Source organism: Anastrepha ludens, chromosome 5 (genome assembly GCF_028408465.1).
Source record: "Anastrepha ludens isolate Willacy chromosome 5, idAnaLude1.1, whole genome shotgun sequence".
NCBI lineage: Eukaryota > Metazoa > Arthropoda > Insecta > Diptera > Tephritidae > Anastrepha > Anastrepha ludens.
Window position 1 is genome coordinate 122,833,883 of NC_071501.1, and position 16,300 is coordinate 122,850,182.

Below are 16,300 nucleotides of genomic sequence, written 5' to 3' on the forward strand. Positions count from 1 at the left end.
TGAATTTTCTCTGAAAGAAGAAGGATCCTTAACCCCGTATAACTTAAAGTATCCATGCAACTGTGGTTCCGACAGACCAAAGTTAAAGCTGGTTGTTGTGATGCCATTTCGGTAGTGATGTATTTTTTTCTTGTAATTATTGCCGTTGAATTAAAAGTTATTACAGTGCAATACAAAAGGATTTCTAAAACGATCTTACAAAGTTAGTATAAAATTCTGCGTATAGCTAATAAATGCATTATTTTTTTTTATAAAAATTAGAATTTCGTGTCCCTCATTTTGCCTTGTGCTCTTTGTTATATGCTTCGAGGAGTTTGAATTTCTGTATTTTACCCGACGTGGTCTTGGGAAATTCTTTAATGGGTATCACATAACGGGGTATCTTAAAGTGCGCCAACTTTCCTTTGGCGAATTCCTTGATCTCGTCGCGCGTCAACTTCGTGGCACTATCATGCAAACGTACGAAAGCGCACACTTCCTCACCCATACGCTCACAAGGTACGCCAATCACCTGGATGTGAAATAAATTTAAATTAACTTGCGAATGTAAAGAAAAATTAGTTAAAATATTTACACTTACATGAGTTTCGCAAATTTGCGGATGTGTGTTGAGGAAATCTTCAATTTCTTTGGGGAATATATTCTCGCCACCCCGTATGATCATCTCCTTTAGGCGCCCCACAACACGTCCATAGCCATCTTCCTGCAGAATGAATTGATCGCTGTGTTCGACAAACATTCACATTCGAAAAATTTTATTAGTAATGAAACTTCGCTTGCCTCAAACATGAATTACATACCCAGTCCTAAGCCACTTGTCACGTCCAATGGTCTCTTTTGTTTTCGCCTCGTCGTCATAGTATTCCAACATTGTTGCATAACCACGCACGCACAGTTCGCCACACTCGCCGAAAGACACGGTTTTACCCTGAGCATCGATCACTTTGGCTTCCACATGATCCTGCAGATGGCCAACGGTATTCAAAATTTGCTCCATACTATCACCGGGACGCGACTGAAATATACATGCAGTGGTTTCAGTCATGCCGAACACCGTACGCACGTGATCCAATCCAAGCACATTTTGGATATCTAGGAAAAGTTGTGGTGAACACGCGGCCCCACCAGTAATAGCCATTTTTGCCGTTTTCAAGGGCAGTTGCAGCTCTCGCTGCTTCTTGATGAGATCAACGTACATTGTGGGCGTGCCATGTATAACAGTACATTTCTCATCCACAATGGCGTGTAGCGAGTCGGCGGGACTAAATCCAGCTGCTGGCAGAACTAGTGCGCTTCCTTGTGACATGGCGGCCATAATCGTAATGACCACACCATAGGCATGGAATAGCGGCACTTGCACGCAAATGCGTGAATTGCTGTCCAGCTGATTACGATTGCCGATGTGTATGCCATTGTTCACGAAATTGTAATGTGACAGCACAGCGGCTTTCGGTTGTCCGGTGGTGCCGGAGGTAAATTGCACATTACAGCCACTGTCTGGCACTATATGGCGCTGCAACTTAGAGATATCCTCACGCTCGGCTGGGTTGCTCAGTCCAAGCAAATCATCAAAACTGAGTGCGCCTTTCAGCTTATTCCGTGAGTCGATAATGACGTGTTTTAAGTGAGGCAAGTTGATGCTTTTTATGCACCCATCAGAACTGTCTGAAATCTCTGGACAAATGCGTTTTATAATTTCATAATAATTTTGCGTCTTATATGTTTCCGGCATTATGAGCGCTTTCACTTTAACCTTCTTCAGGCAATACTCAATTTCGGGTCCTTGAAAAGCCGGATTTATGCCGACCTAAAAGTTGAAATTAATTCAAAATGGTTTTCAATTGTGATGCGATCGTCACCTACCGACACCAAGCCAGCGCGTGCAGCACCCATCATCGTCAGGTACCAGTGCATGTTGTTGGGCGCCCAAATACCCACATGATCTCCGGGCTTCAAACCAAGTTTCAGCAAACCAGCAGCCGCACGATCGACTTCCTCCAGGAGGCTTTGGTATGTGTAGCGCTTTTTTTCGTGGCATGAAACAATAGATTCCGCACTGCCATATTTGGCCGCTGCTCTTTCCAGTTGCTGTCCAACATTCCGATAAACTAACGGACTTTTGCCGATGTGGTGCAGGTGCGCCGGGTGATAGTTGTGTGATTTGACAACAGCGGGGGCTTGAGCAGAAAAGCTGAAATGGAACATAAAAATACAAATTAAATATTTATAAATACAAACAAGCTTAACTTAAAGTATTTTTTTATTATCAAAACAACACATAACATATAGTGAATAAAATTAGAGATATCCTTAGCAACAACAAAACGCTTAAATTAGTGGATACCAAGTCATTTTGGCAAGTTTGCCACCAAAGTTCCACTCATCACTGCACCATTCTACAACAGTAAAGGCACCAAACGAGCTGCCAACTTGATAGTAGCCAACTTCAGCACACAAAATTGGAATAATTACACCGGGCCACGACAAATTCGATAGGGATCTTCAATTTACAAGATCTACTGAGCACTGGCAATGAAACAAGCAAAAAATTTGTTTCCAAATTTGCAAAAAGAAGCCATGTTTTCTATGAAATATAAACTAATATTTTCTTTGTAATAGCTACTTATTTATTTAACTAGAAGTATAAGACAAACAGGAACTAGCCAAAGGCCTTCAGCTGTTTGTGTTAGAAATTAAATTTAAATGTGTAATTTATTTACTTTTTTAAATAATAAAAATAATCATCAACACAGTCGCAGCGCCAATTTTGTCGACGTCTGTTGTTGAATAATTTTGAATTAAAAATTTTTTTTCTCTCGTTGTCTTTCGAAGGATTAAACACTCATCTATGCACAGAAGATTAACAAAACGTTATCAGCAGTGGTCTGGATGTTCGAACTAGTATGCGTGCTTTATTGCTGACTTCGTAGAAAGTAAGGTGATTTTTATTCTGTCCATCCTTCCATCACGAAAGCAACTTGAAGGTTGGGTGGTCAAACGCAAGCGCCTACGAATAGCTGCGCCCTTTTACTCTAGATGGCGCGCAAGTGTAGTTTAGTGAGATTACCCATAAAAATGCCTGCGATTAACAGTAAATAATATTATCTATTAGAGAACAGACAAAATGGTTGTTTGTAAAGTATAAAAATTTACTGCTTTGTTTATTGTGCAGCTTATGGCACCAATTTTATTACACAACTATTTCAGCAATAACTGATTGCGCGTAATAAATTGCAATTATAAAAAAAATATTACATATATATTATTTACACTTATCCTTTTTGTAAAATGTAACTAATTGCATTAGTCTGTAAGACATGTCTCTATCAGTCTAATAATCATCATCAGTTTAATAAAAAAAAAAAATAGATAACAAAAATAAATTTTTAAATTCGATGTCTATTCTTTCACGCCTTATTTATTTGAACTTGCGCCTATAACACAGATTTTTTTTGCTTGGGTTAAAAGTAAATTAAGTCACGATAATAACACTTTCAAAAACGCTTCATTCACGAATTTTCCAAAAGCCTTTTTACGAGATTTTTTCAAAACGTGCGCCACTTACTTGAAAGCACTTAACTGGAAGCACGCGCGTCTATCTGCTATAACAGCGAAGTGCAGTTCAAAGAGGGCACACAATAGAAAATAGCAATGCTCCAGCAACAAGCGCATAAAAAATAGTAAACTTAAAAAAAATAGTAAACATTAAACATAAAATCTAAAATTTTATGTTGTTCAATTGGACCAGACTTTGCAAGTTCTTATAATTTGCTCCCGTTTTTCAAGTGTTGATAAATGATACAACAAAAATATTGTCTGTTATCTGCCAGATAACGCTTTTAAATGCACGAATCTCTATGAATGTAGGACGTACAGGGTCCAGTACTAGAAGTGTAACCAATTAAAAAGGTCATAAATTTAGTTTGGAAAATTGCCTTTATTCAATTTAAAGTAAAAAATATGTGAAAATAATACAAAATTAAGAATTATTTTACTTTTGTTCGATATGACCACCTTTTGTCTTGACTATGGGCCTGAGACGGTCCTGAAACGAATCGCACGCTGCCCGAACGTGACTTGTAGGTATTTTGGACCACTCGCGGACAATCAGTGCCTCGAGACTGGTAAATCTTTTAGATTGGACCATGCTCTCCAAAATGGTCCAAAGAGAATAAACCATCGGATTCGCGTTTGGTGAATTTGACAGCCATTGTGTGGACGTTATGAAGTTCGGAAGTTCTTTTTTAGCCATTCTTGGTGCACTCGAGTTTTGTGAGACGGTGCCGAGTCCTGTTGAAACGTCCACGGTCTGCCGAAATGTTTGTCTTTCTCGATAATATTTCGCATTTACCTTGACGCCAGGCTCAATGATAACGATTGGAGAGCGCCCATCTGTGGTTACAGCGGCCCAAACCATTTCTTGTAGCGGGTGCTGCCTCCTGGTGGCCAATCGTTGACAAAATTTTCGTACGAACGGTCGGTCAAATAAACCTTATCGTTTTGGGAGTTTACGAATTGCTCAATTTGAGAAATTTTTCTCGTCAGAAAACATAATGTTCGGAATTTGACCGCTTTCGGCCAAGCGAAGCAACTCCTTCGCTCTTTGAAGTCTGACCTGCTGCTGCTTTGGTGTGCGATCATGCACCTTTTGGAGCCTTGACTTGTGGATAATTTTTCTGTATGCACCGGATGCTTAGATATTTTCAGTTCTTTCGCCATTTGATTGGCACTTCGTCGGGGGTTTCGCCCAATTCGCTTCTTCACTGGTTCAAAACCATTTCACGTGACGTTGCTGTCTTTTGATGACCACCTCCATGACGTTTCGCCATGCTACCAGTATCATTGTAACCAGTAAAGGTGCGATAAGTAAAAACTTTATTTACTTTAAGGTGCTCGAGCTCACAAACAATCGCTGGTTGTGATTTTCCAGCCAAATTTAATGCAATCACACTATTACGTTTGAGACCCACTACTGATTTTCTTTTATCGCATTTACTCTCGGCAAAATGCTCCCGCCCGCTTGCAAATAATGCTCTGGACTGTCATTTAGCTAACTAACAGACAGCTGATGGCCCTGTATGAGCTGCGCGAGTGGTTTAAAGTTGGTTATATTTCGAGAGCCGGACCCTGTATGTACATACGACTATTTTTATCAAAAGATATGATCTAATGCACGTTGAAAAAATAAAATTCCCATAAAAATGAAAAGAATTTTTTTTCGTTTTGGCTAACATGTTTGAGGTAAATTTTAAGCGCTTAAACTTAGCACATTTTAATATTTTATCGAAATCAATTGTGGAAAAGAGTACAGCAATCCGCGCGGAGGTTTAAACGCCAAAATGAATACTTCCATCACTGAAAATAATTTTTTTTTGGTTTTAGTAAAAAACCAAAATTGATTAATTTTGCGCCACCATATATATATATAATAGGACTATCAATAAGTTCGTGCGGTTTTACAACAGATGGCGTAACTTGATTATTATTCCATCGATCCACATTTCCAAACATTCATTGGAGAGCTACTGTCGTAAGGCACAAACGTCAGTATAAGTTTTTTATTTGAAGCGTAAACAACAATATTTTTACCACACTTGAAAATGTCGAATTTCGTGCCAAATAATGTGTTTTTGCGGGGAATTCTTCTTCATTATTTTAATATGAAGAAAAAAGCAGCCGAAAGTCATCGTATCTTGGTGGAAGTTTATGGTGAGCATGCTCTATCTGAGCGAACGTGCCAGAAGTGGTTTGCACGCTTTAAAAGTGGTGATTTTGGCTTGGAAGACGAAGAACGCGAGGGTGCGCCGCCAAAGTTCATGGATACCGAATTGGAGGAATTGCTCGATCAAGATCCGGCTCAAACGCAAGAAGAGGTTGCAAAAACTTTGGGAGTTGATCAATCAACCATTTCCAAACGTTTAAAAGCCATGGGAATGATCCGAAAGGTAGGCCATTGGGTGCCGTATGAATTGAAGCCAAGAGACGTTGAACGCCGTTTTATGGCATGCGAACAACTGCTTCAACGGCACAAAAGAAAGGGTTTTTTGCATCGAATTGTGACTGGCGATGAAAAGTGGGTCCATTACGACAATCCAAAACGTCGGGCAACGTATGGATACCCTGGCCATGCTTCAACATCGACGTCGGCGCAGAATATTCATGGCCTGAAGGTTATGCTGTGTATCTGGTGGGACCAGCTGGGTGTTGTGTATTATGAGCTACTGAAACCGAATGAAACGATTACGGGGGATGTCTACCGACGACAATTGATGCGTTTGAGCCGAGCACTGCGAGAAAAACGGCCGCAATACGCCGATAGACACGACAAAGTTATTTTGCAACATGACAATGCTCGGCCACATGTTGCACAAGTGGTCAAAACATACTTAGAAACGCTCAAATGGGATGTCCTACCCCACCCGCCGTATAGTCCAGACCTTGCGCCATCCGATTACTATCTCTTCCGATCGATGCAACATGGCCTGGCTGACCAGCACTTCCGTAATTACGATGAAGTCAAAAAATGGATCGATTCGTGGATTGCGGCAAAACCGACCGAATTTTTCACAAAGGGAATCCGTGAATTGCCAGAAAGATGGGAAAAAGTAGTAGTAAGCGATGGACAATATTTTGAATATTAAATTTGTAACCATTTTACGTCAATAAAGTTTCAAATTTCGAAAAAAAACCGCACGAACTTATTGATAGTCCTATTATATAATTGGCGCGTAACCCGTTTTGGGTGTTTGTCCGAGCTCCTCCTCCTATTTGTGGTGTGCGTCTTGATGTTGTTCCACCTTGTATGCAAACGCAAAAAATGTGCGCGTACTTCCATGTAGTTAAAATGACCAGACAATGGGCCGTCATCAAAAATCTAGTTTCGAGGGCAAGTTGTTTTAAGTTTTCGTTGAGGTGCGCATCGGTCTGAAGGGTCCTGCGCTTAAATTCTAAATAAATGTATAATTTGTGGCTGGTTTTGAAGACAAATAAAAGAGAATATGACATCCATAAGAAATCTGATCTTAAAAAGGGAATACTTGAACGAATGCAACCAAATTAGTCCCGAATACACAGAAAAATTGGTTGGCTACGTGCCACGTAGCTGTAATAGATGATAAAGCAAACCATGTACGTTTTTTTATATCCTTGCACTCCGCTCGGGAAAATAGGGCCTCGTCTAGACTCTTCCCTCGAACACGGTTCTGAACTGTGCTTTTGCGCCTTGCGTCACATGTAATGTCGGCATCTGTTAGTTCGCGCAATATCGATCTTCCACAATGTACCAAATACCTTGAAATATTTTTTGCACCTAAATGGGTTAGGGGTAGTCAAAATTTTCAAAAAATTGATTTTTTTTGCATTTTCTTAAAGTATAATATCTGGAAAATATTGTATGAGAATTTGAAGTGAATCCGATAAATACTTTTCGAGTTATTCAACAACTAACAAAGGGCGCTTGGGCGCTCTGGAGCCGTCGAGAGCAAGTAGCTAGCAGCAGCTGCAAGCAACCGACGCGCTAACGATAACACTCGAGGAGGTAGAATGCTACCGAGGCAGCAGCATATCGAAATTTTGGAAGCTGCTATGACGGCTGAAGAACTATTATATGGCCCAGGAATAGATGACACAGTGAAAGTAATTAAATGATTCGTATAGCTCTACATAAATCGAGAGCAAAACTTTGAATGCGTTTTTCTCAAAACTATGTTTCTTGAACTGGTGATCACTGTAACTTAAAAACCACTTGGTAGATTTCAATAAAATTTATACTGCTTTTGAAAAACATAAAAAGCACGTGCCTGATCGAAGGATTTTTTTTTTTTTTTAATTTCGGTTTGTCGATTTTTTCTCGAAAATCTGAAAAATATTTCCTGAGCCCGCCATGTTATTAATTTTGAAAAAAAAGCTTCGATCATGCGTAAGATTAGATGAATTTAGATGAATCTTAGGCAAGGGACTTCTGACGAAAGGGGCTCCGCACAAACAGCGATTACTTTTACAATTATTAATTTTTTGTTTTTGAAGTGAAACTTCTTAGGCGTCGATGGACGAGCGAGAAAGGAGAGTACAATTTCAAGGCCATACAACGTTTTTGGCATTTTCGTTCCGCGAGAGAGAAAAAAGATATACCGTAGAGGAAAAGGAGAGAGAGAGCTATGCCTTATATATATCTTAGATACACTTTAGGCTATTTTTCATGAGTTTTTCAATATGGTTGCTAATTTCTAGTGAGAAATAACACTGCCTACTTTTTGGCGCTTGTTTGTTGGGGCAAACTTGTAGGAAATATATCTTTGATGCCTACTTTTTGACGCTATATTTCCTTGGTGCCTACTGTTTTAGTCCCAATTTTGTTGGCGTTATTTTTGGTGCTTACTTTTTGGCGCTTATGTCTGGCTAGTGCTTGTGCGTACTATAAAGTGCTATCCATTCCGGTGTCTGATTTATTGGTATTTCCTTGCGGTAATTTATGCCGTTGCTGCGGTCCTGGAATCGCAGCGTGTGTGCGGAGTGCGCTCGGAGTAGTGCGCGTTGTTACCACGGTTTGTGTCCGGCGTTTACCTATACCGGTCGACTCTTCTCCGTTTTTTGTACATTTTGTCTATTTGTATTCTCTGCAAATGTTGTGAATTTATTAAGATATATATTCTTTCTCTCTCTCTCTCTCTCATTCTCTCTCGGGTCTCACCCTCTTTCTTTGTATGCCTTGAAAGTTTCACTTCTGTTATGTGTACTACTCTACACGCGCTTTTGTTTTGAAATTTTGCTAAAGTCAAGTCGAAACGTGATGTATTCATACTATGTTTTTATTTTTATAAAATAAAGCAATTGACTAGCAAACAGAAAATATTGAAAATCATCATTTTTTCCTTAATCCTTTGTGTATACCAATTTTAGGAGAGAAAAAAAATGAGTTTTTGAAATTTTCACATTGACCTAAACTTTTGCGCAAGAGTGTAAAAATAAATCGCTTGTTATTTGCAAACAAAAAACTAAATTTTTTTATTTAATTGCATAGCTGTTGTTCGCAGATTAACTCAATTGCTTTATTTCTGATTATTAACCCTTTTTGCTTTTCGTGTGTAAAAGATTAATTTCAATATGAAACCTGTTTTTTATTATATTTTTAGATTTAAAATACATATATATACAATTAGTGGTAATTTCATTAAATATATGTGCGCATAGGAGTGCATTTTAAAATATTTGCACATTTAAACTATTCCCGCATGCAAAATTTTCATTTTCTAAGCTACATTAATTTACAACTCGCGTCGGCAAAGTTGTGCAATGAGGTGCACTTGCACTTTCACTTGTGTTAATTTTCTTTTCTACTTTGTAAAAAACAATAGTTGATTGCGAGATTCACTCAGCACAGATAAGCCTCTTATTTTTTTTTCGTTTTTTTGACTTAATTAATAGTTTGTTTTCTGCAATTCACGTAATTAAACAAAAACGTACACAAATTCGCGCTGTCAAGAATCTGCTAATGAGTAAATGTGTGTGCTTCTATATGAAACTGAATAACTGAATAAACTGTTACCATTATGATAGATCATAAAGGCCATAAAATAATAGAGTTGATTAGATGGGCAAGCGACAGAATCGAATATTTATTACAGTAAAATATTTTAACTTTTAATTGCGCTTACGGCACATAAGGATCTAAATTCGCGGGCGATAGAAATTAAATAGTAAAACCAGTGAATAATATCCAGTAAAAATACTGCGCATCTGCTTATGGAAGTACGCAGCGACGCTTCGATGGATATGAAAATGAAGGTATGTATGTATGTAGAAACTTAACATATGCAGGTACGCAGCGCTTTGCTAGAGCAGCATTTGCACTGACTTGGAACTGGTTCGCTGTGTGTATTAGAATGTACCGTAACGCGAAAAGTTATGTGAATTCCACAATGAAACTTTCTCGTCTATCAAATCCCAGAGGGTTCTTGTTGTATGTACGTCATATACGGAGCGGCACAAAGACCAATTCTCGATCCCGACTTGTGGAACATTAATTATGGCGAGATATTCAATATTAGAAATGCCCGATAGTGCCTTTCTAAACGCATACGCAGACAACATCGCAGCTGTCATCACAGCACTTTGAAGAAGATCGTAGGAAACTTAACCAAGTTATGATACGGACACAAACGTGGCTAGATTCACGTGGACTCAATTAGATACAGAGAAAACATAGCTAATACTTCTAACCAAACTTGCAAACTTGCTCAAATACGCTAATCACAAAAAAGGTTCAAAAGTACCTAGGCATTGCCGTTAGGATATTCAAACCGATCAGCGCCTTTGTCTGATTGAGCATTTTTGAGAGCCGGAAAGGGATCTTTGTCTACAACGACAAACATACACACGCATAAGCCGAGAGAAATAGCAGCCATCTTGCCAGAGTACAACCCTATTGTCAATACATATTCATCAATGCAATTCATCGAGAGAGTTGAACAGTTGAGAGCTATGTATCTGTGGGAAGATAAAATTGTACTTTCCGCTGCTCTCAGTACGCTGTGGGGGGTTGCTAAGCGATGGGCTGATGCTCAACTAGCATTCCGGAAATGCAATGAATTTGTGGTAGCTTCTTTGACGGACTTTCCGAATGTGAGAAATTTGGCGGACACTCGCATACGAATAATGAACACTAAAATAAATGAAGGTGTAACATTAGTTGAATTCTATTATCTATTATAATGTTAACGATAGGCCGTCGGGACAATATCGATGATAGTTCGATAGTCAGATATATTGACAACGGACCAGTCGATAATAATTTGCGGAAAACATTAAGTGGAATGAAGTTTGCAAAATGCGCAGACTTGGAGCCTGTCGTTCTTATTTACCACACGATTTTCATGCATAAGGCGTTCAATAATGTGCTGAGCTGTTGACGACCTTAATGTACAATTTCAGTTAATTTACGACATTCATTTTTTTAAATGCTCCAAAACTAACTCACGAATTTCTAGCGACAACGCGGTCCCGTGGCTAAAAAAGCAAGCGTACGTAAAATTTAATGTTGCTTTATGTCAAATTCACTCTACTCTCGCATACTGAAAGTACAATTGGTTTCTTGAAACTTGCGCCGGGAATAGCGATACATTTAACTGTAAGTTCTCAGTGAAATTAGTGGACACTTTTTGTATTTTAAGTTGGAAAATGAAATAAAAGAAAATTAATAAATATCTGCATACTCTGTTTTTCCATTTTCGCAAAATATTATGAAATATAGGACGCTTTGCAAAAAATCGTATCTGTAGCAAATAAAATGTGAGCGACTGTGTATCCAATTTTTGCGCTATAGGCTAAACCAATGGGAACCATTTTCCAAAAGGGGGAAATTCATTATTTAGGTTAGGTTAGATTTGGCAGCCGCATCGTACATAGAGTCAGCGATACCACTTAGACCACGAAATGGGTCCGTTGTGAGCCGCAGGGGCTGGGCTACATCTTCTTGCGTGATTTCCTATGAGACAATGTCTTGTGAAGGCTCCTACTAAGGCCCTAATTTGAAGTCTATTCAATTTTATAGTTATAGTTTATAGTTCTTGGACAGACGTAGATTTGCCTTGGCCATGTTTGCCTACCAATTTCACAGGTATTGGCACTAATTCATCTTTGAATTACAGAGCAGATTGGTGCGTCTTTAATAAGAAGCTTACAAGTTGCCAGCGCTGCCCCCATAAAATTACTTATGTTTGGTCCTACAGTTCCCTGGTATATCTCTGTGGTCTGGAACCCAGCATAAGATAATACGAAACAATGGCCATTTCATTTAGAGATTGGCGACAGTGTAAGCCACTCCTTGATGCAGTTTGGAATGCATCCATACCCCGTGGAGCAGCTTGGCTGTATGATAGATTGCAGTTATCTGTTGCTGGTATTCTGTTTATCTCTAACCATTTTAAGGCTTCATGAATAGCTTTTATTTCCGCTTGAAAAACACTACAGTGATCCGGTAGTTTAAAGGATTCACTGATAGAAAGCTCGTCGCAATATAACCCTGATTCTACACCGGTGTTCATTTTAGATCCGTCCGTGTAGATCTCAGCGGGTGTGTTGGGTGTTGGATCTTCTTCAAGCCATTTCAGTCTAGAAGGGATTTTCATTAGGAAATTCCTTTCGAAGTAGAGAATGGGAGGATGATAGACACAATCACTAAGTATATCCGTATAGGAGTCCAAGATGGTTAAATGTCCAAGTGTGACAGTGTTCCATTGTGAGCTCGCGGAACAGGCCGCTGAGTATTTGCAGAAAATTTCATTATTTAAATAGCGATTTAAATGTATTCTTGATGATATTTTTCAACTTCTCATGGGTTGTGTGGTTCTAATGATATTGAAAGAGATTTTTCACAAAACCTATTCAGCTTTGAATTTTTTTATTTTACTTTTAAGAAAAAAACCACAAATACTTAAATTTGTGAAGACATGGTTTTTGTTTCTCATTTTTTGTTGGACTTCAGCAAGTTCTGCTGGATTGAAACTTGTTGCTACTGCGTACTCTCTACTGATGCTTTCGCCTTCTACTTATAGTGCTGGCAAGCCATTTTCTTCATAACGCAGTAATCACATTTTGAATAGCCACCTGCATACCAACGCACTGTATTTAACACCAGGGCAACATTTTAGTGCTTGTCATCATCTGGCGTAGCTGAGTAGCCAAACGTTCTGAATTTTAAACAAGCGAATCAAAACAATGGTCATATAATATTATTTTACACTTCTCACATAGCTCACAATCATTATTTTGTTCTGATAACATTTTCATACGTTTCATATTTCTGCTGAAACCATGTTTAATAGGTATTTGAATGCGAAATAGTAGGACGACATTTGGTAAAAACAAATGTAAATATTCACATATCCATTTCAGCACATAGTTTTAGCTGCCGAGTATTTTTCCATGGCATATCCATATGCCGCTCGGCATTACGTAAGCGATATGAATTCCAAAACAATTTCTTTAAATCATCACCAACTAAAATATCATCACACAATACTTGCAAAAGGCGAAAAAAAAAATTCCGTCTGCACAGCTAAAAACATTATAGTTTTAACTTTAATACTTACTAATGTAAAAGAACTGCTGAAGGATAGCCCTTCGCTTCAAGGACGCGTTTGAAAAAATGTCGCGAAATAGTTTGCAATTTCTCCTTTAGCATTTCGTTCACTATCCTGACTTTGAGCAGATAAAAACGTTAATAAAAAAATATCTATAAAAACGCGCTACACGCAAGGCAATCGCAGCGCAAAGCACGAAACTATTTATACTAGTAAAAATAGCACAGATAAGTGGACTGATAAATGATAATTTAATTTTAATAAAGTCTTTAGCATTTAATCACAGCAATCTGCCAAAGGTTCCAGCTCGCTGTCCACGTTAAGCGTTAAGCTTTTGTGTAGCAAATTATCGGCTATTAACAAATCGTGTTGACGATGCGAGAGCAACTGAATCATACGCGCGTTTATCGAACGAAATAATGGAGAACGTTCTCTTCTGGAGACGATGATAATCGTACTCTTCAACTGCTGGGCTTATCAATATGAGTGGGACTTGTTAGTACTCGCATGCTCACAACTGAGCGTCGTCTTTAAGGTGCAGTTAGCGATCGACGTAAACACTTAACTGTGTGATTATTCACCAACGTAAGCGCGTGGAATTTGTTATGGTGCTCACACCTACCAACGTAAACGCAGGCCCGTGTCAGCTGATACGACGAAACTAATGAGAGCTCCATGTAAATGAAAGTGGTGATTTTTCATTTACATGGAGCTCTCATTAGTTTCATCGGATCAGCTGACCTTCCGTTCCGTAGTATCGTAGGATTTTGGAAAATTCCTTAGAATCATACCAGCTGATTGCTCTCTCATCACACAGTGTTGCCAAACAGTCCATTTCGAAATCGCTTACAAAATAAACTTTGAAAAATTTTAATTTTTGTTAAAATAACTTAAAAGCAATGTTAAATAATGTTAATTATAGCTAAATAAACTATTTGCATTTTGTGGTTTTTGGTTTTAGTTTATTAAACAATGAGAAATTGTAACTGATAACGCGGATGTGTGAAAAAGTGTGTATGAAAAATATCAATGGGAACATTGTGTCGATACAACCAAGCACAAACCGATTTATTGTGTAAATATGTAACTAAAACAACACAGTAGTTTTTTTAGCTGAAGCGATCTACATATCTTATGAGAGTATCATGTAAATGAAAAATTAAACGTATGTGACAACAGTAGTACAAATAGTAGTTGTCTCCCGATGAACGTCGTTTGATGTCGGTCTATATAGGTACTGTCCGGTCGAGGGATGGTTTCATTTAGTTTTGAAAATTTATCAAGTCTTGTCTCTAAATCTGAATCTTAGACGAAAACTTTATTTTCTTCATCCTATGCCAGTTTTCGACAACAAAACCACCGCACTTGAAGCGTTCATGTCACTCACGAAGCATTCTTTCCCAAAATGCAGTCTCCCCGTAAGTACTTAAAAGCATTTGATGCGCCTCAGCTGATTTTTGAATTGAAATAGAAAATCAAAAACATTCGCAATTTGCGAGAACTTGATAGAAGAAGTGAAATTTTTGACTGAGAATAAATTTAGGAAGAAAGACAGATTCACGAATGTAATGTTCTGGTTTGCCCACAGACATTCAAAAATCGATCTACCAGCTAATTTTTTACAATCCACAGCCAGCATGCAATTCCCTAATCATCAAAGTAAAATTAAAGCAATCTGATACTTTTTGCAGAGTTTTAATTAAATTTTTAAAGATAAATACTTCAACGAAATGTATTAAATTGAATGATTTTGCCATCACGGCAACATTCTTACTTGTGTTCATCTGTTATGGCTCATTAAGGCATTTATTTATTTACCTATTTTTAATGCAAAATCAGCAGCAGACAAAACAAACCTAGTACACCAGGTATCATCAGTAGGGCAGCTGAAGTGTTTCCTCTCCGCCTTAAAAATTAGAATGTAACCACAAAATAAAATGACAAGAGGCTGTTCCGCTTTACTCTTACTCCACTTTTTTCGTCGTGTCATTCTAATGTACAAACTGTTTTTGTTGGTCTAGTGCCTTGTATAAATTCGTCTTGATATGATAGATAAGCGTGCGAGTTTACATTTTTCGAAAATATATAAATGTATATATTAAAAAGGTTTGTAAAATTTACACAATTATACCTCGCTTTTATTGATTTAACTTACATATAAAGAAGGCATGCAAGGCGAATCAAGTACTGGAGGTGGCGTCTTCTCAAAACAGTTACTTCATGTTTCGCGATTTTAACAAATCTGACGTCAGGTCCCTTTCCTATGCAAAACAAACTATAAGAGGAAAAACTAGATATGTGTAAAAATTCAGTGAATGGCTTGGTAATTTTGTGATTTTTGAGATTTAAACTAAACAAACGAATGAAGACGAAGTATATATATATATATATATAATTGGCGCGTACACCCTTTTTGGGAGTTTGGCCGAGCTCCTCCTCCTATTTGTGGTGGGCGTCTTGATGTTGTTCCACAATTGGAGGGACCTACAGTTTCAAGCGAACGGCAGATATTTTTATGAGGAGCTTTTTCATGGCAGAAATACAATCGGAGGTTTGCCATTGCCTGCCGAGGGCGACCGCTATTAGAAAAATATTTTTCTTAATTTGGTGTTTCACCGAGATTCGAACCAACATTCTCTCTGTGAATTCCGAATGGTAGTCACGCACTAAACCAGTCGGCTACGGCGGGCGCCGTGAAGACGAAGTGCCGCGTGTTAAATTGTGAAAGCTCAAATTAATATAATGCCTCCAAATGCGTTTTTTTGCGTTTTTAAGCGGAACACGCCGTGACAAGAAAGTGTGTGTGCGTCGAATTTCATGTGCTGGGTTATTTCTCTTCCGTTCGCCTATTATTCTCCTTCACACACAACTAATTCCCCTTCCTTTTGTTTGTTTCTTCATGGACATGTGTGCAGCGAATTCGAAAGGCGGAATCTGGTATTATATCATCCTTGTAATGAATATATGAGTAGAAATTGTTGTTGTAGCAGCATAAACATTTCCCATACTTACATACGGGGAATGCTTTAGTAAGAATTCAAGAAAGATAAAATTGATCTATAAAAAAAAATAAAAGAATTTCAAATTATACTCTACAAGACTAAAATAATGCTTTATAAAAATCTGAACTACAAAGTAATTATTGAAGAGTAATGCGTCAGCAATGCATTCGATGGAATGGCTAGATAACGAGACATCTGAAACGGCAAGACTCGGCGTTT

The 16,300-nt window shown here is 38.2% G+C and overlaps 1 protein-coding gene across 1 annotated transcript; it reads right to left on the minus strand.

Moving 5' to 3' along the window:
- Positions 1 to 238: 238 nt before the first annotated feature.
- On the minus strand, positions 239 to 13,462 carry LOC128864584 (medium-chain acyl-CoA ligase ACSF2, mitochondrial-like). Its single transcript, XM_054104328.1, has 5 exons — positions 13,089 to 13,462; positions 1,864 to 2,191; positions 801 to 1,807; positions 581 to 722; positions 239 to 511 (listed from the first exon to the last, which is right to left on the minus strand). Exons 1-5 carry the CDS (start codon positions 13,178 to 13,180, stop codon positions 275 to 277), a joined length of 1,806 nt encoding a protein of 601 aa, XP_053960303.1. The 5' UTR covers positions 13,181 to 13,462; the 3' UTR covers positions 239 to 274.
- Between the last annotated feature and the right edge of the window lie 2,838 nt (positions 13,463 to 16,300).

Coding starts and splice junctions, on each gene's coding strand:
- LOC128864584 (XM_054104328.1), bottom strand. CDS start 13,180: ATGCTAAAGGAGAAATTGCAAACTATTTCGCGACATTTTTTCAAACGC. Junction 2,192..13,088: donor TCAGCAGTTCTTTTACATTA/GTAAGTATTAAA, acceptor GTTCCATTTCAG/CTTTTCTGCTCAAGCCCCCG. Junction 512..580: donor CGCAAATTTGCGAAACTCAT/GTAAGTGTAAAT, acceptor TTTCACATCCAG/GTGATTGGCGTACCTTGTGA.